The 27899-nt window shown below is 40.2% G+C and overlaps 1 protein-coding gene across 2 annotated transcripts in view; it reads left to right on the forward strand.

Annotated features, from left to right (window-relative positions):
• Positions 1-27899, forward strand: part of TAC3 (tachykinin precursor 3) — a 156031-nt gene that overhangs the window by 105617 nt on the left and 22515 nt on the right. For both annotated transcript variants that reach the window (XM_073670173.1, XM_073670177.1), the window contains exons 3-4: positions 22489-22591; positions 24581-24613. In XM_073670173.1, the coding sequence (XP_073526274.1) occupies positions 22489-22591; positions 24581-24613 (136 nt within the window). The remainder of the gene's footprint in view (positions 1-22488; positions 22592-24580; positions 24614-27899) is intronic.

A 27899-nucleotide genomic window follows, 5' to 3' on the forward strand; every position in this document is an offset into this window, starting at 1 on the left:
TATTTTCCCCACTGTAGGTCTAGACAACTTATGAGGATTGAGACCCTGGTCCTGGACAAAGCAGGCGTCAATCAGATTAAACCGTGCCCCACTGTCCAAAAAGGCTGAAATAACCATCTTACTTTCGCCAAAATGAATCTCGGACGGTAAAAAGAATTGTGATATACTCACAGAGGATATATGTACACCCGGGTTGCTAACCTCCCGCAACCCGGGCTCATTAGTTTTCCAACGGCTGTTTGCGGATAAGTATGGATGGACAGGTACCACAAAATAACTCTTCTTACCACAGAAAAAAACACACTCCCTCTTTGCGCCGAACTGCAGCAGGACTGATGAAACAAGTCACCCCTCCCCACACTGCATAGGTTCCTCAGTAGACTCAACCCTAGGTTCCATTGACCCCTGACCCCATGAAAATTGAGGTGTCTCTTTATGTCTCTCACATAGGCGGTGATCCACTCGGCTAGAGACATGGCCACCTCCATGGAAACCTAGGTCTCATACAGAGCAAAGGCATCTTTTACCCTCTCAGAAATCCCCTGACAACACTGACTACGGAGTGCAGGGTCATTCCACCTAGTATCTGCAGACCACCTACGGAACTCGGAGCAACACTCCTCTGTTGGCTGGTCTCCCATGCCACTCTTCCATGTTTTGGACCCAACTTCTGATTTTAGCCTTCAAATAATGATGCAAAATACAAACCAAAAACACAAATATAAATTTGGTCTAGTTTTAGCATCTACAAACGGTTTTTAAGGTGAAAATATGATTAATCCTGACATACTTTCTTAGCTATAATCATTTCTTTGCATTTATATCTGTGAAATCTCTGGTATTGCTTTAATAAAGAATGAGAGCACTCTGGTGTTGCTCAGCTTTGAGGCTGAGATGAATAGTCAGAACTCAACAATTCTTGTTTTTATGGTATGAATATTTTGTCTGTCTCTTTGGGTGATTTGTATTTCAATTCTTTTTCATTTGACTGCCTTTAAGCACTTTCATCTTAAATCATATTAAAATGGTTCTGGTTAAGACATTTATTTTTCATTACAGTTGTTTGGATTTAATGGGGAAAAATTAATCTGACATTTTCCAAAGACCCGCTTCATACAGAGTATAATGAAAGTCAGTCGTATCAATGCATGCTGGCTGTAAACTGTACAATATATGGAGGTCATTCTAGATCAAAATTTAATTCTAGCACACTAGTCATAATTTTGATGCTTATAGGATATCATCTTGACTCTAGCTAAATAGCGTATTCTAGTTTGACCAAAAAATCTAAAAAATTACTGTGCACTTGTGCACTCCATTGGTTATATTACAACAAACTTTCTCTATAAGTGAAAAAAATATAAAAAAAAAGGTGATAAAGCACAGCACAAACAAAGAACTGCAGATCTCATTACAGATGAAAGAGAACACACAATTAACACGTTCATGATTAAGTAAAAACTACCCCATCCATCAGTCAAAACAATAAGACCATCAACAGGTGATGTGACTATCATTGATTATCTTATAGTTGTACCTCTCATGGGGTGAAATACAGTTAGGCACAGAAATATTTGGATAGTGACCGAATCTTCATGATTTGGGCTCTGCATGTCACTATTTTTTATTTAAAATGAAATAACTGAGATGCAATTGATGTGTAGACTTTCAGGTTTAATTAAATGGGTTGAACAAAAATATCCTGTGAAACATTTTAGAATTGCAACACTTTTTCTACAAAGCCTCCTTATTTCAGGAGCTGAAAAGTAATTGGACAAATTAACTTTACCATAAATAAAATATTAATTTTTAAATATTTTGTAGAGAAACCTTTGCAGGCAATGCCTGCCTGAAGTCTGAAAGCCATGGGCATCACCAAATGCTGGGTTTGCATCTTTGTGATGCTTTGCCAGGCCTATACCGCAGCTGATTGAAGTTGTTGCTTGTTTGTGGGTCTTTCTGCCCTAAGTTTTGTCATAAGCATGTGAAAAGGGATTGAGATCTGGTAATTCACTTGGCCATTGCAGAATATTTGACTTATTTGCCTTAAAAAAAAGATCATGGCTTACTTTTGCAGTATATTTTGGGTCATTGTCCATCTGTACTTGGCTGCCTTCTTTAGATGTTTTTTGGCAAAATCTAATCTGGCCTTTCTATTTTTTAAGGCTGATTAATGGTTTGCACCTTGTGGTGAACCCTCTGTATTGCCCTCATGAAGTTTTCTCTTTATGGTTGACTTAGATACTGAAAACCTACTTCCTGGAGAGTGTTCTTCACTTGGGTGGATTATGTGACGGGGTTTTTCCGCACCACGGAAGGGATTCTGCGATCATCCACCACTGCTGTCTTCCGTGGACATTCAGGCCTTTTTGAGTTCTCAAGCCTGAGTTATTTTTTCTTTTACAGAATGTGCCAAACTGTTGATTTGACCACTCCTAACATTTCTGCTATCTCTCTGATTGATTTCTTATTTTTTTCAGCCTAATTATGGTCTGTTTCTCTTCCATTGACAACTCCTTTGACTGCAAGCTGTGGGTTCACAGCAACAGTTTCCAAATGCAAATTCTACACCTGGAATCAGCTTCAGACCTTTTACCTGCTTAATGAATGATGGATTAATGAGGGAATAGCCCATAGAGCTCATTAAAGAGTTTTTGAGATAATTGTCCATATACTTTTGTCCCTTTAAAAAGAGGCAGCTAAATATTAAAGGGCTGTAATTCCTAAACTCTTACCACAATTAGGATGTGAATACCCTCAAATTAAAGCTGAGAGTCTACACTTTGAGCCTATATTGATTATATAACTGTATCTTGAATATATTTTGGTAAACAGCTAAAATGCCAAAACTTATGTCACTGTCCAAATATTTCTGGACCTAACTGTATATTAAACATCAAGTGAATCATCACTTATTTAACTATTTCTGCACTGCCAACAGATTTTAAATGTTCTGGCAGTCCACACTTTACTCTGCACTGACATTCTAAAACGTCAGTGCAAAGTAAGCAGCTTGCATGAGATAATGCAGTTACGGGGTGTAATGCAGTGGCTTGCTGCATTGCTAAAATGTCTAGGGGGTGTGTTCTGGCTGACCATTTACCTCCCCCTCAGGTGACTGATCACATGAATGTGACATCATCACATGTCCTGTGTGCACAGATGGATATATAAATCCTGGTGGTTTTGAAACAGACAGAGAGAGAGAGGCCTGGTGAGGCCTGGTGAAGCCTGGAAGGCAGAGGCTGGATCCCTGTGGTTGAGATACCAGTAGCCTTGGAAGGTACGTGGCCTGGAGGCCACATCTGGGAAGCCTTAAAGCCACAGCGGTGGCAGAACCGAGCTGACAGAAGCAGCTGAGACCCGGCAAAGGTAAATAGGCGCTATAAGTGAATATTGTTGCTGTACCTTGCTGAAGTTTGTATTTGAAGCCAAGCGGGCATTGCTGCCACTGAAAAGGCTCTGGGATACATGTGTAACATTCCTGCGAGCCACTGAGATGGACTATGTTATGTATGGTTTATGATGTGTAATAAACTGCTGGACTACATGTTACCGGAAAACGTTGCATGTGTGCTTTAATTGACCCGGTGAAGCGAGTACCCCAGTGTGATGAATAGCGCTACCTTACAGGGGTGAGAAGCTAGCTATCAGACACAGCCAAACAGACAACAGAGAAGGAAGACAAAATGTATTATCATTTTAAACATATACCAGCTCAACATTTTGCTATAGAGTACCCATGTATTTAGTGACTCAGTATAAATTATAAGAAGGGGAGAGTAAGAGTCTATAATGCTAATAAAATATTATCTTTATTAATACAACTAGGATAAAAGTCTTTCATGAAGTTACATAATCAATTTAGAATAATGGATACATAGAAAATCAGTGAAAAGATCCCAGATATGTGGGTCGAGGGTTCGGTCTGGTTGCAATTAATAAATAATATCAAAAGACATATATATTACCTGTAGTTGGCCATGTATGACAGACATGCCTGTTCATAAGAAGAATGTGTAAGTAAAGACTAGTACACTAATGTTGTCTAGGTACAGACAACATATAGAGTAACATATGTGTCATACATCAAAGTTTATGAAAGGCATCTCTAATATTCAAAAGTGAAATGCCATATTAAGGAGAAAAGGCTTTTGATGTGAATGTATTTATAAAAAGTTAATTACCCATTGCATGTGTCCAGCTTAAACATCGGCTCAGGTCCCCAACGCGCTTTTCGCTTCCTCACTTCCCGAACTGCTCTGTCTACTTGTAGTGGCTGCACATCTGCCTCCCATTGATTTGAATAGGAAGCGGATGTGCAGTACCAAGCCTCGGCCACTACAAGTAAATGGAGCGGCTCGGCAAGTGAGTACTTCTGGCCGGCACCGATAACAGCTAATCTGCGGTGGTGTCGGACCCTGGCCAATCAGACATTGATGAGCTATCCTAAGGATAGGTCATCAATGTAAAAGTAGTGGACAACCTCTTTAATATCATGGAACAAACTGGTACCAGTGGAACAAACTGGAAGAGAGAAGATAACAATCATACTCCTTATTTAATACTCGGGAACAAGTCCAAGTGAGCCTTAAAAGGCCCTAGGTGATGATGACACTTGAGTTTGACAGGTAATTTGTGAAACCCAATGTGAAGCACAGCAAAGGAGAAGTCAGCCATAGGAGAAGACAGTAGAGCCCGACTCTGGAGCTGAGACAGGTGTGTACCAAAAATAAAGTTGATGGGTGCTGCATTAAAAGGCTTGTGCCTTTTCAGAAATGTTTTTCCTATAAGCTCCGTTAGTAGTAAAACAAAGAACTGCACATTACTTACCTTCACCAGGTCCAGGGCTAAGTATCAGCTGCTGCTTCTGTGTCTATTATTGTCTGCAGCATTGATGTCATGTTGACAGCATAGCAAACAATTGGTGAACTCAACGGCTCATGCCATTTACATCGGCAAAGCCACTGAGCTCAGGAATTGTTTTCAGCTTTGTCAATGTGACGTCAGCTCTGCAAGCACTAGTTTTTTTCACTACTAATGGAGCACACAGGAAAAACTTTTCTGAAAGGGTACAACCCTTTAAGGATCTGTACTACATTGATCTGCAAGACAATTATGTGCATGAAGATATAATGTGGTTCTTTTTCACCTATTTAAATGGTGGCTCATTAACTGAAATAAATAGTTAACTCTAATATGTAGTGTTCACTTGTAATATCCATCTGAGTCTTGATTTTACTAATTTAAAGCCAGTAGCATACCTCCCCTTGTGACAAGAGTAAGTAATCAGCAGTACATGGACAAGAGAAGACTCAAGAAGCTCTTATAATATAATTAGGATCATTTGAACTTGACGCATAGTATTAAAGAAATCATTTGATACTTGAAGTATCAGAATTACTGTCATATGTCATCATTTTACATGAGGATTTCTGTTCAGTTGGATAACTTTCTCCTATCTTAAATTAGGTTAAAACTACTCATGTAATTACTGGTATTTTCTTCTTCAAGCTCAAGTACACGATCTGTACGAAGGCATGATTTCTTCTTAGGGATTCATGAGACATTGTATTCTCCTTCAGATGCAATTCCTCTATGGGAGAATGCTGGCATAACTTGGCATGTAATAGAGAATGCCATGTACACTATGCTGTGTTAGGACAATTGTATTAATTTCAGCAAACACGAATAAAACCTGTATAATAAAATAAATAATCAAATTATATTCTGGTTTCTTGGTTTACATGAACAAAAATGTTACAAATTCGCCTGAACTAAATAAATCAGAAATCTTCACCATCCAAGATCAGATAAACATTTGAGTCACAAAGTCGTCTGACGTCCTTGATTTGGCAAGAGGGATGTTGTGATGCAATGAAAAACACTGGGTTTATTGAGGAGTTTTGAAGCAGAAACTGAGCAGAAACTCCAAAATCCTCCTAAAAAAGTTTTCTTTCCAAAATTTCGGTAAAAAGACACATACTCGTCTCTTTCAGGCGAATTACACGTGGAGCCTGCCTGAAAAGTGCCGCAAGAAACTAACATAATGCACAGCGATGTAAAAAAAAAGACATTGTTTTGCACATGTGTAGTTTTTTGCTACTTTGTTTAACCACTTCAGGATTTGGAAACAATGAAGCAGATACAAGAAGCAACATGTTCATTCTTAGGTTTGCTACTTTTTTAAGCTGCTCACTCTTTATAGTTGAAACCATGTCTAGACCTAAAATTCAGCCCTGTTATTTGAAAGCACACAGGCCCATACTGCCCCCGCCCCCTTCCCCAGATTGGGGTATCTACTACTATTACCCTACTGGGAGGAAATCAAGATTTACTACAAGATTCATATTTTCAATAATACTGCTATGTAAGATTTAGTAACAACAAGAATAATACTGCAGCATAACAAACAAATACCACCAGACCATAACCAAATATTACCAGCATATACAGTAGTGATAATACCGCCATTCTGATCAATAATCACAAACATTGTACTAGGACTGATATCACCACCATACAATCACCATATAATGGTAATATCAGTTTCACACCAGTGATCTGCTGACCATATATGTGTATACTGTGCAGCTACTCACCAGTGGTGTGCTCGATGTTTATAGTCATTTATTTTTCCTTTTATTTTCCATTCGTCCAAGAACGACATGACCACTTCTACCATCCATAACTCATCCCTACAAAAAGTAACACACAGACATCCTTGGCTTATTGCTTTTCCACCTCCATCCTCACATTCAACCAACTCTACAAAAAAAGTATAGTGCTATAACCCAGTGGTCCCCAACCTTTTTTGCACCAGGGACCGGCTTGAAGCAAGATCATTTTTCCATGGCCCAGCAAGGAGGGGGTGGGGTGGGCGGGGCTTTGGTCATATGGGGGCGGGGTAATGGAGGGATTTGGAGTTTAGTGCATACTTATCATATAGTGTAGACCAGGTCCCCGCCAGGAGCCCCACATAATGTGCTGTGCCAGGAGCCGCATCACTGAGGCCCCATCACGCCCTGCAGCAGGACAGGGCAGCTGTCCTGACAGCTGCTGTTCAGCTGCATTTACTTCATCCCAGGGGCGGACACAGACTGTAGTGGGCCCCTGTGCAAGAAATTTTTGGGGGCCCCCCCCGCCCTTCATAAGGCAACAAAGTTATGTAAACATAACCCCCCCCATGTGCATCTCTCACCCCCCCATGTGCAGCTCACCCCCGTGCATCTCTCATCCCCCTCCGTGCATCTCTCATCCCCCTCCGTGCATCTCTCATCCCCCTCCGTGCATCTCTCATCCACCCTCCGTGCATCTCTCATCCCCCCCGTGCATCTCCCACCCCCCCGTGCATCTCTCATCCACCCCCCGTGCATCTCTCATCCACCCCCCGTGCATCTCTCACCCCCCCGTGCATCTCTCATCCACCCCCATGCATCTCATCCCCCCCGTGCATCTCTCACCCCCCCGTGCATCTCTCATCTCTCCCCTCCCTCCCATGTGCATCTCTCATCTCTCCCCTCCCCCCATGTGCATCTCTCATCTCTCCCCTCCCCCCATGTGGATCTCTCATCTCTCCCCTCCCCCATGTGCATCTCTCATCTCTCCCCTCCCCCCCATGTGGATCTCTCATCTTTCCCCTCCCCCATGTGCATCTCTCATCTCTCCCCTCCCCCCATGTGCATCTCCCATTCCCCCCACTCCTAGTTAATTGTATTTAAAAAAAAATAAAACTTGTTATACTTACCCCCATGCGATCCCTGCAGAATCCTGGCGCTCGTCCAAATCGCTGACACCAGGTTCTCCTGACTTCCGGCCATGTGACGGCGCCGTCACATGACCGGAAGTCAGGGGAATCATGAAGGTGCTGCCGCAGCAGCGCAGCGCTAAGATGTCCCGGACCCGGCGCTTAGCATGCGGCCGGGGACCCCATGAGGCGAGAGACGCACAAGAGGGGGGCTCCGAGGGGGCTCCTACCGGCCGGGCCCCATACTGGAGTCAGGGCAGTCATGCCCTGATGGCGGCCCTGCTGGAGGGGCCCCCTCTCCCCGCGGACCGGCTGAAAAACCCCAACGGCCCGGTCCTGGTCCGCGGTTGGGGACCTCTGCTATAACCAGTACCCCAGACTTTAATAATTCCCCTCTGTGCCCTGTATAGTATTATTATTGTGCTCCACACAATGACAGTGCCCCTACACAGTAATAATGCTCGTCCTATACTTCCTCATGGTAATAATGCTCCCCTGTCCCTCCGTGCAGTTATACAGCAACATATAGTAATAATGTCCCCTTTAACCGCTTTACCCCCGAGGGTGGTTTGCATGTTAATGACCAGGTTAATTTTTACAATTCTGACCACTTTCACTTTGAGGTAATAACTCTGGAACACTTCAACAGATCCCCCTGATTCTCAGAATGTTTTTTCGTGACATATTGTACTTCATGATAGTGGTAAAATTTATTCGATATTACTTGCATTTATTTGTAAAAAAAATGGAAATTTGGCAAAAATATTGCAACTTTTAAACTTTGAATTATCATGTCCTTAAATCAGAGAGATATGTCACACAAAATAGTTAATAAATAACATTTCCCGCATGTCTATTTTACATCAGCACAATTTTGGAACACATTTTTTTTTTTGTTTTAGGGAGTTATAAAGGTTAAAACTGACCAGCGATTTCTCATTTTTACAACAAAATTTACAAAACCATTATTTAGGGACCACATCTTATTTGAAGTGACTTTGAGGGGCCTTTATGACAGAAAATACCCAAAAGTGACACCATTCTAAAATGTGCACCCCTCAAGGTACTTAAAACCACATTCAAGAAGTTTATTAACCCTTCAGGTGCTTCAAAGGAATTTTTGGAATGTTGAAGAAAAAAATGAACATTTAACTATTTTCTTAAAAATGTTACTTTAGACCCCAATTTTTTTTATTTTCACAAGGGTATCAGGAAAAAATGGATGCTAAAATTTGTGCCATTCCTCCTGAGCATGCTGATACCCCATATGTGGGGGAAAACCACTGTTTGGGCACACGGCAGGGTTTGGAAGGGAAGGAGCGCCATTTGACTTTTTCAATGTAAAATTAGCTTAAATAATTAGCGGACGCCATGTTGCATTTGGGGAGCCCATGATGTGCCTAAACCCCCCACAAGTGACCCCATTTTGGAAACAAGACCCCTCACGGAACTTATCTAGATGTGTGGTGAGCATCCTGAACCCCAAGGTGCTTCACAGAAGTTTAAAACATTGAGCAGTAAAAATAAAATTTTCAAATTTTTCCAACAGAAATGTTTTTCAGCCTCCAATTTTGCACTTTCATAAGGGTAACAGGAGAAATTGCACCATGCAATTTGTTGTGCAATTTCTCCTGAGTAAGCAGATACCCCATATGTGGGGGAAAACCATTGTTTGGATGCACCACAGGGTTCGGAAGGTAAGGAGCGCCATTTGACTTTTTGAATGTAAAATTTGCTTGAATAATTAGCGGACACCATTTTGCGTTTGGGGAGCCCCTGATGTGCCTAAACAGTGGAAACCCCTCACAAGTGACCCCATTTTGGAAACTAGACCCCTCAGGGAACTTATCTAGGTGTGTGGTGAGCACCTTGAACCCCCAGATACTTCACAGAAGTTTAGAACATTGAGCCGTAAAAACAAAATTTTCACATTTTTCCCACAAAAATGTTTTTCAACCTCCAATTTAGCATTTTCATAAGGGTAACAGGAGAAATTGCACAATGCTATTTGTTGTGCAATTTCTCCTGAGTAAGCAGATGCCCCATATGTGGGGAAAAACCATTGTTTGGGCGCACTGCAGGGTTCGGAAGGGAAGGAGCACCATTTGACTCTTTGATTGTAAAATTTGCTTGAATAATTAGCGGATGCCATGTTGTGTTTGGGGAGCCCCTGATGTGCCTAAACAGTGGAAACCCCCACAATTGACCCCAGTTTGGAAACTAGACCCCTCAGGGAACTTATCTAAGTGTGCAGTGAGCACCTTGAACCCCGAGGTACATCACAGACATTTATAACATTGAGCCGTAAAAATAAAATTTTCACATTTCTCCCACAAAAATGTTTTCCAGCCTCTAATTTTGCTCTTTAAGGGTAACAGGAGAAATTGCACCATACCATTTGTTGAGAAATTTCTCCTGAGTAAGCAGATACTACATATGTGGCAGAAAACCACAGTTTGGGTGCACAGTAGGTTTCGGAAGGGAAGGAGCGCCATTTGACTTTTTGATTGTAAAATTTGCTTGAATAATTAGCGGATACCATGTTGCGTTTGGAGAGCCCCTGATGTGCCTAAACAGTGGAAACCCCCCCACAAGTGACTCCATTTTGTAAACTACACCCCTCAAGGATTTTATTAAGGTGTATAGTGAACATTTTTAACCCAGAGGTACGACACAGAATTTGATAACATTAGGTCATCATATTGAATAAGTTGTAATTAGTCTTGAGTGCAAGTGCTCATGACTTGAGTTTGCATCGGGTACTCGGGTATGCACCAAGTACCGCCGGTGCTCAAGTGACATGCTCGAGTCCCCGCTCGCATGTTTCACGGTTGTTAGACACCCAAAAAAAACATGCAGGGATCACTCGTGAATGGCAGGCAATCCCCGCAAGGTTTTTTTGGCTGTATAACAGCTGCAAAACATATGGGGCGAAGACTCGAGCATGTCACTCGAGCACCCGCGATACTCGTTCCATACCCGAGCACCCGATGCAAAATCAAGTACACTAGAACACTTGCGCTCAACACTAATAGCCATATTGTCATCTTTTTTTTTCTTTACTTCTGAAAAAATCCCAACCCCAACACAATCCTAACCCTAGCAGAACCCTAACCCTAGAGTTTATTTTTTACGCCGTTCCTCGTGCAGTATAAGTGATTAGATGACTTTATTCTTCGGGTCAGTGTGATTACAGCAATACCAGATTGATATCGGGTTTTTATGATTGTCAGCTGTCACACACTAAAAAACCCTTGTTTTTTCAAAGACTAGTTTTTGCATCGCCATATTTTGAAAGCTATAATGTTTCCATATTTCAGTCGACAGTCATGTGACGGATTTTTTTTTGCGGGACAAGTTGACGTTTTTATTGGAACCATTTTCGGGTACATGACATTTTTTGATTACTTTCTATTTCGATTTTTGGGAGGTAGAATAAACAAAAACCAACAATTCAGGAATTGTTTTTGTGTAATTTTTTTTAGGCAGTTCCGCGTGTGGTAAAATTGATAAGGTAGCTTTATTCTTTGGGTCAGTATGTTTACAGCGGTATCACATTTATATTTTTTTTTGTGTTTTGGCGCTTTTACACAATAAAAACTATTCAATAGAAAAAAGAATTGTTTTTGCATGGCTTTATTCTGAGAGCTATAACTTTTTTATTTTTCGGCCGTTGAAGCTGTATGGCAGCTTGTTTTTTGCGGGAGAAGGTGATGTTTTCAGAAGTACCATTTTTATTTACATTTGTCTTTTTGATTGCTTCTTATTTAATTTTTTGTTTGGCGGTATGATGATAAAGCATCTTTTTTTACCGTGTTCACTAAAGGGGTTAACTAGTGGGACAGTTTTATAGGTCAGGTCGTTCCGGACACGGCGATACCAAATATGTGTACTTTTATTGGTTTATTTATTTTTTTCATAAGAATATTTATTTATGGGTACAGTATATTTTTATTTTTTGGGGAATATTTTTTTATTTATTTATTTTAAATATTTTGTAAAAAAATATTCTTATTTGTTTTCACTTTCTGTCACTTTTCTTACTTATACAGTTTGTCCCACTATGGGACTTTCACATTTTACATTCTGATCGGCTGTATAGCATAGGAATGCAGCACCATACCTGTGCTATACAGGCTTTCAGCGCTGCACAGGGAGAAGTTACTTTGGTTGCGCACTGCGCATGACCAAAGTAACTTCTTGCCTCCTGGTGACCCGGATGTTGTCATGACAATATCGGGTCACCATGACAATATCCGGGACCCGGCACAGACAAAGCTGGATGCCGGAGAGGAGGTAAGTATTGGCGCGTACCTCCCCCCTTGCTCCCGCAATGCTGCGATCTACTTCGATCACAGAATTTCGGGGCTAATGTGCAGGGAGCGGTGCGGCACTGCTCCTTGCACATATTACCGGGTGTCAGCTGTGACAATCAGCTGACACCCGGCAGCGATCGCGCCCGCACAGCCTGTGTGCGGGTGAAATCACCAGGGCGTACTAATACGTATCTGGCCCATAAGGCCCAGGGCACAGATACATACAGTTATATGAAAAAGTTTGGGCACCCCTATTAATCTTAAGCTTAATGTTTTCTTAAAATTGGTGTTTTTGCAACAGCTATTTCAGTTTTATATATGTAATAACTGTTGGACACAGTAATGTTTCTGCCTTGAAATGAGGTTTATTGTACTAACAGAAAATGTGCAATCCGCATTCAAACAAAATTTGACAGGTGCATAAGTATGGGCACCTCACCAGAAAAGTGACATTAATATTTAGTAGATCCTCCTTTTGCAAAAATAACAGCCTCTAGTCGCTTCCTGTAGCTTTTAATGAGTTCCTGGATCCTGGATGAAGGTATTTTTGACCATTCCTCCTTACAAAACAATTCCTGTTCAGTTAAGTTTGATGGTCGCCGAGCATGGACAGCCCTCTTCAAATGATCCCACAGATGTTCAATGATATTCAGGTCTGGGGACTGGGATGGCCATTCCAGAACATTGTAATTGCTCCTCTGCATGAATGCCTGAGTAGATTTGGAGCGGTGTTTTGGATCATTGTCTTGCTGAGAGATCCATCCCCTGCGTAACTTCAACTTTATCACTGATTCTTGAACATTATTGTCAAGAATCTGCTGATACTTAGTGGAATCCATGCGTCCCTCAACTTTAACAAGATTCCAGGTGCCGGCATTGGCCACACAGCCCCAAAGCATGATGGAACCTCCACCAAATTTTACTGTGGGTAGCAAGTGTTTTCTTGGAATGCTGTGTTTTTTTGCCGCCATGCATAACGCCTTTTTGTATGACCAAACAACTCAATCTTGGTTTCATCAGTCCACAGGACCTTCTTCCAAAAAGAAATTGGCTTCTCCAAATGTGCTTTTGCATACCTCAGCCAACTCTGTTTGTGGCGTGCTTGCAGAAACGGCTTCTTTCGCATCACTCTCCCATACAGCTTCTCCTTGTGCAAAGTGCGTTGTATAGTTGACCAATGCACAGTGACACCATCTGCAGCAAGTTGATGCTGCAGCTCTCTGGAGGTGGTCTGAGGATTGTCCTTGACTGATCTCACCATTCTTCTTCTCTGCCTTTCTGATGTTTTTCTTGGCCTGCCACTTCTGGCCTTAACAAGAACTGTCCCTGTGTTCTTCCATTTCCTTACTATGTTCCTCACAGTGGAAACTGACAGGTTAAATCTCTGAGACAGCTTTTTGTATCCTTCCCCTGAACAACTATGTTGAATAATCTTTGTTTTCAGATCATTTGACAGTTGTTTTGAGGAGCCCATGATGCCACTCTTCAGAGGAGATTCAAACAGGAGAACAACTTGCAAGTGGCCACTTTAAGTAGCTTTTCTCATGATTGCATACACCTGGCTATGAAGTTCAAAGCTCAATGAGGTTACAAAACCAAAAAAAGTGCTTTAGTAAGTCAGTAAAAGGTAGGTAGGAGTATTTAAAACAAGAAAATGATAAGGGTGCCCATACTTATGCACCTGTCAAATTTAGTTTGAATGCAGATTGCACATTTTCTGTTAGTACAATAAACCTCATTTCAAGGCAGAAACATTACTGTGTCCAACAGTTATTACATATATCAAACTGAAATAGCTGTTGCAAAAACACCAATTTTAAAAAAACATTAAGCTTAAGATTAATAGGGGTGCCCAAACTTTTTCATATAACTGTATTAGTACGCCTTGGGACAGAAAGGGGTTAATAATAATCCCCCTTCATCCCTTATAATAACCCTGTACCTCCTTATTATAATAAAAACACCACCCTTTGCTTTCTTATAATAGTAACGTCTCCCATACATCCCCTATAATAACAATCCCCCAGCAGTCTTACTTATAATAATGCTCCCCTGTTCTGCCTCATTAATAATGACCCTCAGTGCCTCTTGATTGTAACAATGCTCCTGAGCAGGTGCATACATAGAAATCACAGGGGCCTCATAGCAAAGCATCATACCTCCCAACTTTTTAAGAAATGGAGAGGGATATGTATTCCACTTACACAGTTATTTTGACCCTACTGAAGCCCCGTAGTGTTGTCACCCACTATACTACCAGTCAGGGGACGCAACTCTGCTGCCTCCAATCGTCAGGACAATTATGCAATTGACTAACGACAGATAGACTAGGCCACTGCTGTTTTCCCTATTATGTAATTGGAGAACTCATAGTGAGTGCATGGTATATACACCTCCGATTCCAATGTATGGAATATATATATATATATATATATATATATACCCAGATACAGTCACTGCCAACTCTACAACAACAAAAGGAACTAGCTGTCACCACCAATCGTTTATATAACCCAATTGGACACCAATTTCAAGTAGCATATGGCTTCAGGGGTGCGGTTTACAGATCAAGAGGAACACAGCTCTTAAATTTTTTATATTTAATCCGGAAAAGTAAGCAGTGTTTATAAAAAATATACAAAGATGTTACAAAATGGCAACAAAACAATACGGTATATATAGTCACATGTGATAAAAGGGATAACAAAAGAAAAGTACTAAACCTGTGTCACGGAAATGGCTCAGAGCTTAGAGGAAAGTACTCCTTTAAGGAAAACAAACAGGACCACAGCAAGCTGAATCTTTCAGGACAAATGACAAAAACCCAAACTCTGATTGTTATTAGATCAAGGTTACGCCCACATACCTCCCCTTGGTGAGCTCATATGGGGGACTGGTTGGGGGATATGCTAGGTCTTTAGAAGATTATGAGATACCAAACTTTCAGGATATCTCCCCCCCCCCTCGAGGTCCTAAGCGGGAGATATTGTTGTAATATTTCCTATCACAATTTTACCTTTCTATGGAGATGAAACATGGCATGGATAGCATCATCCATCTCCCCGAAATTAAGTTGGAAGGGTTCGGCCGGCCTTATGGTGATGTAATGAATGCGTTATGTTTGTCTTCGCTACAATGCTTAAACTATACCTCCCATAAATATCGGATCGATGCAAACCCCATTATTCATCACTGACCACTGGCTCTAGAGTATCTGAGATAATTACTTTGAACATAGGAAGCCCCTGTACTTCTCCGCGTCCGAGTATATGAATCCTAGACTTGGTGGCTGGTTCTCAGCAGATCCCTTTTGTAATTACATGTTCACTGCAGGAGGTCCTGCTTAAATGGAGGTTGAAGTGTCAGCTTTCTCACATCACCAATTATAATTAAACTCATATGTTCAATATGAGGGTGATATGTCCCCTCTCCGGGGACATCACATACAGATTGATGCCCCCACATTCCTCCACCTACATAGTATGATGTCCCACAGCACCCCACAGAGTAAGATATCTACAACAGCTCCCCATATACAGTACATTGTGTACCACAGCCCCTTTTGACTGTCATACTTTACAAAAGCCCCTTGTAAAGTATGATGATCACCAGTAACCAACACAGTATGATGGTCCGCCACAACAGCTCATATACAGTATTATTATTATCTCCACAGTCTCCCATGCGGTGTGATGATCCACCATAGCCTTCCATGCGGTATGATGGTAGGGTGATAACATGAAGAAAATTTCTTGTAACTCTGAGCTGGGGTCATTAGAGTCTATGCAGGAGGGAGAAATGACATTAAAAGGCTGATGATACTTGCAGCTTCCCCATTCTCACTCCTCTCTTTTAGAGGCACAATGCAGAATTTTTTTTTTCATACCACGTTTTTCCCTGTTTTTTAATGCATTGAACAGCAAAATGAATGGTGCCATTCAAAACTACAACTTGTTGTGCAAACATAAGCCATTATACAGCTATGTGGAAAGAAAAATAAAAACGTTATGGCTGTTGGAAGAAGAGGGAAAAAAGCGCAAAAACCAAAATTGGCTGAGGATGGAAGGGGTTAAAATTGTGGCTCACAAACTATAAAAATATTTTACTTATTGTTACTTGGGAACACAATCTCATATACATTATTATAGATTCGCTTACATGAACATCATATTGTATGCAGATATCGCATTGTTGAACTTGATATCTAACTGATTATTATGTGCATAGTAATAACTTTTTATGGTAAAACCACTGCTAATATGAGAATTAATCATGACATTTCCCGATAGACTAGAAAATGTTAAATGAGCTTTGCCGCTTTATTGAAATAAGGCTTAATGAATCATTGTACTGCTAAAAAAAATGCAATGCAATGTTTCTGAAATACAATGGGGCCGATTCATGAAGACTGGCGCCCCTTCTGAGTGGTGGGTGCTGCGCCAGAAATGCTATTCCAGATACTATGTTTACAGGACAATCGCTTATTGATTCTAGAGCAGCAGAGAATTTTAAGGACTTCTCTCTGGCCAAAAAGCTGAAAATTACTTTAGTTTCTTTACAGACGCCCCTGAAGCTAACTTCTCTGAATGGCTCTGCAATTACAGGTGGTCATATCCAATTCTGGATAGTGAAAGATTGGTGCACGACATGTTGAGAATTTCTTTTAGTTTTGCCACTTTCTGATGCGTCTGTGCTTTTGGAGCTTTCATTGCTTCGACAAAATGCTCCGGTCATTGACTGGTTATCGGACCAGATTTCCCAGTAGGAATCAGTTTATTTTTATAATGGCTTCAAAATTCCATCTCTATCACCTTGTCAGAAACTTTGCTCAGCATCCACTGCCTCAAATATTCCTGCCTCCTATCGGGATTTCGCAGATGTCTCCTCTGGGCATTGGGGCAAAGAGAACTTCAAGAAAGACGTAACAGCCTGAGTGTGTCTTTGCTTTTTCCTCTTCATTTTCAAACTCTCCATCTGCAGGTTACCTTCTGGGGTTCAACAGGTCCTCTTCGAAAGTCAAAACAGTTCCTTTTTCTGCTTCTGATCCAATCACGGAGTATGAAATCAAGTTCTGGACTATGAAATGATGCAGCTCTTGGCCTTCATCTGCCTTGTGACCCTGCATACCTGCCGCCTTCATTGTTTTGGACTTTCTTGCATCCTCTCAGCCTCTGGCCTCCTATAGTCTTCAGGGTTCCAAGTTCTCCCTCAATATGTGCTTTCCTGCATGCTACACCAATACTCACACTGTTGACTGTTGTTCTCATTATCTATATGATCCAATACTCAAGATACCAGGTGTGCTGGGGTAAAAAGAGGATGCTCACACTTCTATCCATCCTGTCTATCTGATCTATTACTGGAAAAACCAGGGGTGCAGAGATAAGAAGAGGCTGTTCACACTGCTATCCACCCTGTTGCTCTAAATGTTGAGTGGCTGACAGTACGTGACAGTATGTACTGACAGTATATGGTACAGGTTGTCTCCAAGTCACAGTAGGGAAACTTCCTACTGCATATGCTCACAGGCACCTGTACTATTAACATTTCAAGTTTTAAGAATGTATTTATAATGACATTTCATTTATTTGTTTTTAAACTGATCTGCATTCTGATTGTAAAATATATAAATTTCACAAAAATACTATAGAGTTAGCAACAATTGTTTTCTGTCAGCTTTCCAAACTCACCAGCTGCAAGTTCTTTCATGTTTGTAAAATAGAGCATTTGGTGGGAGATGTCAGTGACCAAGTCAGCAGTCTTCCCCATGATTGTGGAGCCTACTGAAACAGACTAAGAGACCTTCTTAAACGCATAGGAAGCCTTTGCAGGTGTTTTTTGTTAATTATTCTAATTTACTGAGATAATGACCTTTGTGTTTTCATTGGTTGTAAGCCATAATCATCAACATTAACAGAAATAAACACTTGAAATAGATCACTCTGTTTGTAATGACTCTATATAATATATGAGTTTCACTTTTTGTATTGAAGAACTGAAGTAAATTAACTTTTTGATATTCTAATTTAGTGAGAAGCACTTGTATAATATAATAAATGGAGCTGTTACTCTCTAGGGTCGGTGAGTAAACACTGGAGCCATGAGAAACAGCCCAGTTTATTATTTTACACATCTAAAAGCCTTTAATTGTCTAAGTTTAACCCAGAGAACCCCTTTCATTTATACACCTTAGGTCAGACTTGGGCAAAATGCGATCCGAGATAGCCGAAGGGCGGAAAACAGTGACCCATGGGTTGCCCTCCCGCCCGGCATTCCAATTTGTCCAGTAACTGCATCCTCAGAATGCAAAAAGTGGTAAATATAGTGGTGGGGTAGGGAGCGCCTGGATCCAGCAGATGTGATGACATCACTACATCGTGTCTGCTGTGCAAAGAATCAGTGCACACATCAAAGATCGGAGCAGAGTGCCGGGAGAATGGGAGCAAGGGGAGTATGTTTTTTTTTCTATATATGTGTGAATGTGTGTGGGATTGTGTCTGTATATAGGAGGGCTATGTGACGGCTCATACTGTATATATGGGACTCTGTGTGGGCTCATACTATATTCATGGGTCTCTGTGGGGGATCATACTGTATATATGGGGCCTCATACTGTATATAGGGAGCTATGCAGGGGCTCATACTGTATATAGGGGATTCATACTGTATATGAGGGAACTATGTGGGGGTTCATACTATAAATAGGGAGGCTGACTATGTGAGGGCTCATACTGTATATATGGGGCTGTGTAGGGGCTCATACAATATATAGGGAAGCTATGTTGAGGCTTATTCTGTATATAGGGGGGCTATGTTGGAGCTCATACTGTATATAGGGGGCTATGTTGGAGCTCATACTGTATATAGGGAGGATATGTGAGGCCTCACACTGTATATAGGGGGACTGTGTGGGGGCACATACTGTATACAGGGGGGCATCAGTGCACACAGCAAAGACCGCAGCAGCGCGCTGAGTGAATGGGAGCAAGGTAAACATGTTTTTTTTAAATATGTGTAAATGTGTGTGGAGTTGTGTCTGTATATAGGAGGGCTATGTGACGGATTATACTGTATATAGGGTCCTCTGTGGGGGCTCATACTGTATATAGGCTATATGGGTGCTCATACTGTACATAGGGGGCTATGTGGTGGCTCATACTGTATTTGGGGAGGCTATTTGGGAGCTCATACTGTATATAGAAGCTGTATGTTGGATCATAAAGTATAGAAAGATGTATGTGGGAGCTCTTACTGTATATGAGGGATTACATGGGGGCTCATACTATATATAGGGAGGCTATGTGATGGATCATACTGTATTTGGGAGCTCATACTGTATATAGGGGCTGTATGTGGGATCATAAAGTATAGAAAGATGTATGTGGGGGCTCATGCCATATATAGGGGAATGTGTGGACTCATATTCTATATAGGAGGGCTGTGTGTGAGATCATACTATATTTAGTGGGGCTATCTGGGGGCTCATAATGTATATAATGGAACTATGTGAGGGCTTGCATTTTATATAGGGGGCTATGTGGGGGCTCATACTGTATATTGGGAAACTATGTGGGGGCTTATACCTTATACAGGGGGACTGGACTGTGTGTGGACTCATACTGTATATAAGGCCTGTGTTGGAGCTCATATGGTATGTAGGGGGTGTCAGCATACTTAATTCTGCTCAATATTAAGTAATACAATTAATGTAAATTTGTAAATTTAAAATAATAATTATAATTGATATATTAATATTGAGCAGAATTAATTTCAGCTTATTGGTTCGGTCGTCCACAACACTCAAGTGCTCTCATGTGGCCCCTCGGGAAAATTAATTGCCCACCACTGCCTTAGGTCATCATTGTGCTTTCTTTGCATCCTCTCTGTACCTTTTCTGTAATGTTTGTACTCTCAATTCTATTATATAATATCAAACTATCTATACCTTTTTAATTACATTGTCCTATTTGATGAAGAATTTGCTTATCACCAGTTTACATGGGGCTGATAAAATTATTGCCGGTGTGCAGAGCTAACCTTGTTTATATGGCTTATAATAGGCATAAATCCATGTTTGTCATTGTGCCCAAAATTACTCATTGTTATCTAGTACATGGCAGCTGTAACTGGTGACGGCTCATGAAAAATTTCCATCTATTTAAAATATTGATATTACAAAATTAGGAGGCTGCTAATAATACACACAAAAGAAATTCAATATATTTAGATATACAGTATGTCTGTTTCTAGTGAAGAAAAAAAAATAAAACATGCATGTGCTTTACATACTATCCAACTACTGAAGGGGTTGTCCAGGCAGAAAAATGACACAGGGAGAACAGGGGAATCGTAATACTGTGTGCTGTCACAATTTGAAAGTTTGCAATCACATAAAGTGGCTGACGACTTTTCAATTCAGCCTGGACAAACTCAATAACATACAGTACAGACCAAAAGTTTGGACACACCTTCTCATTTAAAGATTTTTATGTATTTTCATGACTATGAAAATTGTACATTCACACTGAAGGCATCAAAACTATGAATTAACACATGTGGAATTATATACTTAACAAAAAAGTGTGCAACAACTGAAAATATGTCTTATATTCTAGGTTCTTCAAAGTAGCCACCTTTTGCTTTGATGACTGCTTTGCACACTCTTGGCATTCTCTTGATGAGTCACCAGAAATGGTCTTCCAACAATCTTGAAGGAGTTCCCAGAGATGCTTAGCACTTTTGGGCCTTTTGCCTTCACTCTGCGGTCCAGCTCCCCCCAAACCATCTCGATTGGGTTCAGGTCTGGTGACTGTGGAGGCCAGGTCATCTGGTGTAGCACCCATCACTCTCCTTCTTGGTCAAATAGCCCTTACACAGCCTGGAGGTGTGTTTGGGGTCATTGTCCTGTTGAAAAATAAATGATGGTCCAACTAAACGCAAACCGGATGGAATAGCATACCGCTGCAAGATGCTGTGGTAGCCATGCTGGTTCAGTATGCCTTCAATTTTGAATAAATCCCCAACAGTGTCACCAGCAAAGCACCCCCACACCATCACACCTCCTCCTCCATGCTTCACGGTGGGAACCAGGCATGTAGAGTCCATCCGTTCACCTTTTTTGCGTCGCACAAAGACACGGTGGTTGGAACCAAAGATCTCAAATGTGGACTCATCAGACCAAAGCACAGATTTCCACTGGTCTAATGTCCATTCCTTGTGCACTTTAGCCCAAACACGTCTCTTCTGCTTGTTGCCTGTCCTTAGCAGTGGTTTCCTAGCAGCTATTTTACCATGAAGACCTGCTGCACAAAGTTTCCTCTTAACAGTTGTTGTAGAGCTGTGTCTGCTGCTAGAACTCTGTGTGGCATTGACCTGGTCTCTAATCTGAGCTGCTGTTAACCTGCGATTTCTGAGGCTGGTGACTCGGATAAACTTATCCTCAGAAGCAGAGGTGACTCTTGGTCTTCCTTTCCTGGGGCGGTCCTCATGTGAGCCAGTTTCTTTGTAGCGCCTGATGGTTTCTGCAACTGCACTTGGGGACACTTTCAAAGTTTTCCCAATTTTTCGGACTGACTCACCTTCATTTCTTAAAGTAATGATGGTCACTCATTTTTCTTTACTTAGCTGCTTTTTTCTTGCCATAATACAAATTCTAACAGTCTATTCAGTAGGACTATCAGCTGTGTATCCACCAGACTTCTTCACAACACAACTGATGGTCCCAACCCCATTTATAAGGCAAGAAATCCCACTTTTTAAACATGACAGGGCACACCTGTGAAGTGAAAACCATTTCCGGTGACTACCTCTTAAAGCTCATCAAGAGAATGCCAAAAGTGTGCAAAGCAGTCATCAAAGCAAAAGGTTGTTACTTTGAAGAACCTAGAATATAAGACATATTTTCAGTTGTTTCACACTTTTTTGTTAAGTATATAATTCCACATGTGTTAATTCATAGTTTTGATGCCTTCAGTGTGAATGTACAATTTTCATAGTCATGAAAATACAGAAAAATCTTTAAATGAGAAGATGTGTCCAAAATTTTGGTCTGTACTGTATAAAGTTGGGTAGTATATATAGAGTAAGATATTGGTTAAATCTCTAAAGGTTTATTCCCAAATAAACAAGGTATCTCCTATCTATAACTTGCTGATCACTGGGTTGTCTGACAGTTAGGACTACCAACGATCCGAAGATGACGGCATTGGAATCTCAAGAAATGGGGCTCTGTATCCCGTCCTGAATGGTGCCCATGCTCGGCCCCAGTTCCAAAAAACAATTGTGTAATTGCGTTTTTTTTCACCATTTCACCTCACTTGGATTTTTTTCCTCTTTTTCAGTACATGATTTGAAGAAATGAATGGTGTAATTCAAAACTACAAGTATTTTATAAGTAAAGCCAAATCTTTGATGTTTTTTAAACAGAAATCTTCAGATGTCTACAAACTCCCAGCATCACTTCTGAAAAGGTTTTATGAAGACAATTCATATGATGGTTTCGTTGGACTTATGGGCAGAAGAAACTCCGGTAAAGTAAAATTACATTTATTTATCCATTTTTTATAATCCTCATTACATAATATTATGTCATTTCTCTATTTGAGCCATACTAGGGGTATTTCATAGAAAGTCAATTACCATTCAATCCGTTTTTACTGGAGGACTCTTAAAAAACCCAGATAAGCATGGGAAGAACAAACAAGTTCTATATAGTTGTTGTCTTTGGCATTTCATCCCAGCACAGAGTTTTACAAGGCATTACAGCTGAGACTTTGGGCCTGATTCATTATTACATCTTTACTACTTTTTTGTATATTTTTTGGTGTTTTTGCCTGGTTTTTTTTTAGCTGTGCCTACTTCTTCATTTAATTTGTGCCTTTTTAAATCCTATTTTATGTGTTCACCTATTTTTTGATATTTTTTATGTTCGTCATTTTGGTTGGAGTTTTTGTTTTCCAGATGTTTTTGGCTAATTCATCAATGGAAACTTTTTAAAAAGTGACAATATTTAGCGCAAATATACTGCATTCCCACCACCCCTACACACCCCGCCCTGAGTGATTTTATGTATGCCAATTATTTTGGTACAAACTTTTGTGCCCTTTAGTGAACATGCAAGCTTTTGAATTGAAAAGTCCCAAAATAGGTCAAAGATAAAAATAAAAAGCATTTTTTACTTTGCACTAAATTCATAAACCATGTGTTCCATTTTCAGGAATTTGGTGCAAAAAATGTCAGCAAAAAATACAACACAAATAAGAAAAGTAACATAAAAAATGCAAATGGTAAATCGAGCCTTTTAACTTTACATTAATAAGACGGGAATAATCTGCTGCCAGACTCTTCAGGCTTTGGCTTATTCTTCTAAACACATTTATCACCTATCCACAAATGAGGCTGACTTCACACAAGCGTATAAAAAAAATTGTCCAATTTCCATGCAGAAAACCCCACCAATTTTGAATTTGTTTAATTTAACGCTAAATATATAAATCAGTAGTCAGCTGATCTAACTGAAATCAGCGGATTCATATCTACTAGCCCTACTAAAAAAAAACAGCAAACAAGTTTTCACAATTTCCATCTATGGAAAGTTGAAGGTAAGGTATGCATTTCAGGATATCGAGACACATCTTTTATTTTTAAAGCAGTTTTTAAAGAGATTTTTAGTTTTCAAAAAAGGGAAAACAAAACAAATCTAGACATTTGGGATCGCTTTAAACATTCTGACCCACAAAATACAGTTCAGTTCATTTTAAATGCTTCTTAAATGGCGTAAGAAGTGAATTAAGAATTACAAGTTGCTGTTTTTTTCCCCCTGAAACCTAAAAATTTTTGTTTTAGTTTTTAAATGCATTTTATACTGTACAAAGTGGTGGCAGGAAAAATATATCACATTTAAATTATGCATATATATAGATTCATGGCTTTTGGAAGTAGAGGATGAAAATATGAAAATGAAAATATGAAAACAGGCTGTGAGGGGAAGGGATACACCATGTATATTTTATTTTATTCCCGAGTACATGTTGTTCATTGACCTGATGTTGAATAATATTTATCTCCAATGTGTTGCAGTCTATTCTTCTCTAGGCACCACACAGACACTACCTGCTGGGAAATGTTATACAATATGTGCTATTATTATTATTAGCTCAAATTGTTAACACCAATATGAAATAGTTCTAATTGTTAAAATAGCCTGTCCTGGCAAAAAGAAATGAATGTGTTATTAATATCACTTTACTATAGTTTATTTATAAGACTTCCAAGGAGATAGCGGTGCAGTGTAATGGGGCATAGAATGCCGTACAAGTAACATTTATACATAATAGATAGCAGTATGTAGGGTGTAAAGAGCAGCCAGGCAGGAAGCAGATGTGAGCAGCAGGTGTGATGAAAACACGGGGTAATAAACCCTTTCATTTAACATTCTTGATATAAAAGTATGTAAAAAGTATGTAATTTCAAATAGTATCATATGAGACCTTATAAAAAAAAGTTTATTGTTTTATAGATTCCAAGGAGTTTTCATCAATGCCTTTAAAAAGTAAGTAAGACGCAGAATAACATATTATGTGATAAAATTCCATATCAAAGTGTGGAGAGATTGGACATAGCCATGTGGAGACATTTTTTTTTGTTACTTCTAGAGCAGGATGCTCCATGTGATGTAGGATGGCTTGCACATTCAAAATTGAGCCATAAAGAACATACAGTGGATATAAAAAGTCTAAATACCCCAGTTAAAATGTCAGGTTTTAGTCATCTAAAAAAATATCAAGAAGAATCATTTCATATTTAATGTCACATGTATTCTTGTGACAATACAGCCTACAATCTTAATAAGTCAGATGTGTAGATTTGTTAATCCAAGAGAAATACACTTATCTTTGTGTTGAGTTGTAAATGTATGTGTATTTATGTGGCTGGTCAAGAAGAACAGATCAGTATTTGTATAACCCTGATTGTTGTCTCCTCTTTGATTCTGAAACAATGAATGTTTGCTAACTATGTTGATTAACCTTTGTGGACCTTGTGGCTTATTGACTTACAAGACAGGAGGACAAACTAAGCAAATTTATTAAATGCTCAAACAATGAGACATGAGGCTGCCCTTTCTCCCCAACCTGTGGATGTATACTTAAAAAGGACATGTACTTCTGTAGCAGGGGAGACTTGGTACTGAAATTAGAAAGACTTTACAGGGAGAGTCAAGGATCAGACTCTCTGAGACCATCAGCTTGGGAGTGTGGCTTTAACCAAAGACGCACAGATTTGGATTCTACCTGATTCCGGCCTAAGGGTATGGCCCTGCATGGAAAGATACGGATCTGCTCCACTGACTATCAGAGAGACCATGGATATATTTGGGGAGATCAGGTTGGGACGATGAAGTCACCTGGCCCCATGGATATGTTGTTTGGGGTTGCCAGTTGGGACCATCCGGTCACCTGGAACCCATGGAGAAATTCAGAGAAACCAGGGTGGGACCCTCGGGTCTCCTGGCCTTTTACCTCGATGGACTGCTAGCTTCCTAAGCTTGCCGCTACCTCCTCTCTGTGGGGGCCCGCCAGAAGCGGGGGGGGCCACTGATTGAGGTAGTTGGCCCTGGAGGTCCCAAAGTCGCAGCTGTTCTATCCCAGGCAGGTGGAGTGGAAGGGTGAGGACTGTCTAATGTTGTACCATCTTGGGTATTTGCTGGGACTGTTCTATGTATTTATTGTCCGTTTTGTGGTTCAATAAAGTATTGCCACACTGTTTTACCCTCACCCTGTGTTGTCTGAGTAGGATTATGCCCACGGAAGACCCTGTGTCTTCACAGTTCTGTAAAAATCCATTGAGAAACAAGCTAAATAATTTTGAGGGGGAAAATAAGAATACTGAAACTAAAATAATGATGTTGCATAAGTGTGAACACCCTCTTATAATTGGGGATGTGATTGTGTTCAGAATTAGCCAATCACATTTACTCTCATGTTAAATATTAGTCAGTACACAGCAGCCATAATTTACAGTGATTTTGATTAACTCTATATAAAGTTTAGCTGTTCTACTAGGAATTTCCTGAAATTTTTTTAGTTGCATTTTACAGCAAAAGCCATGGTCCGTAAATAGATTAAAACACAACAAAGGGATCTCATTGTTGAAAATTATCAGTCAGGAGAAGGGTACAAAACTATTTCCAAGGCATCAGATCTACCATGGAACACTGTAAAGATGGTCATCAAGAAGTGGCTTAAATTTGGCACAACAGTGACACTATCTAGAACTGGACATCTCTTAAAAATTGGTGACGGGACAAAAAGAAAATTGGTTCAGGAAACTGGAGTGCTACTGCAATGAAGAGTGGACAACGATTGCCAATTCTAGATGTTCCGTGCAGATAAACTCCTACCCAAAATTACTGAATTCTAGCAAAAATTCAAAGGTTACTTCAACAAAGTATTAGCTTAAAGGATTTGTCTTGCCTTAGGCTACAAGTCTGCAGTGACACTGCGCGGTGAGGATTTCCCGATCCCAGGACCGGGCAGTCATGTGACCGTAAGTATGCAAACTGCATACTTCCAGCCACATTCTGACTTGACTGTGTGCACCTGCACCCATCTAGTCAGCATGTGACCGCATGTAAAGAAATCATATACTTGCGGTCTCATGCCAGCAGCTCCCACACATAGAATGACTGCTGATTCATAGCCTAAGGCTAGAAAACCCCTTTAAGGGTATGCATAATTATGCAGCCATATTATTTTACTTCTTTATTTTTCTTTTTCCACCCGAAAGATCTCAGTTCGTTTCTCAATGGATTTGTATTGATTATGGGCTGAAAATGTTCTGAAATTTTACTTCTTGGTATGATTTTTGTACATAACAAGAATCTGTCATTTTCACAGTGGTGTGTAGACTTTTTATATCTAGTGTATGTATATAAGCTTTATGTATAAATATTATTATTATTATAGGAAAATAAGGAATAATAAGGAAAGGGGAGGTTGGATTAGTTATGTAAATAAAATACAATCTTTAATAATATACAGTACAGACCAAAAGTTTGGACACACCTCCTCATTTAAAGATTTTTCTGTATTTGCATGACTATGAAAATTGTACATTCACACTGAAGGCATCAAAACTATGAATTAACACATGTGGAATTATATACTTAACAAAAAAGTGCGAAACAACTGAAAATATGTCTTATATTCTAGGTTCTTCAAAGTAGCCACCTTTTGCTTTGATGACTGCTTTGCACACTCTTGGCATTCTCTTGATGAGCTTCAAGAGGTAGTCACCGGAAATGGTTTTCACTTCACAGGTGTGCCCTGTCAGGTTTAATAAGTGGGATTTCTTGCCTTATAAATGGGGTTGGGACCATCAGTTGTGTTGTGCAGAAGTTAGGTGGATACACAGCTGATAGTCCTACTGAATAGACTGTTAGAATTTGTATTATGGCAAGAAAAAAGCAGCTAAGTAAAGAAAAACGAGTGGCCATCATTACTTTAAGAAATGAAGGTCAGTCAGTCCGAAAAATTGGGAAAACTTTGAAAGTGTCCCCAAATGCAGTTGCAAAAACCATCAAGCGCTACAAAGAAACTGGCTCACATGAGGACCGCCCCAGGAAAGGAAGACCAAGAGTCACCTCTGCTTCTGAGGATAAGTTTATCCGAGTCACCAGCCTCAGAAATCGCAGGTTAACAGCAGCTCAGATTAGAGACCAGGTCAATGCCACACAGAGTTCTAGCAGCAGACACATCTCTTCAACAACTGTTAAGAAGAGACTTTGTGCAGCAGGTCTTCATGGTAAAATAGCTGCTAGGAAACCACTGTTAAGGACA

The sequence above is a fragment of the Phyllobates terribilis genome, unplaced genomic scaffold (assembly GCF_046119375.1).
Source record: "Phyllobates terribilis strain yellow unplaced genomic scaffold, ASM4611937v1 Scaffold_2__4_contigs__length_985480577, whole genome shotgun sequence".
Taxonomy (NCBI): domain Eukaryota; kingdom Metazoa; phylum Chordata; class Amphibia; order Anura; family Dendrobatidae; genus Phyllobates; species Phyllobates terribilis.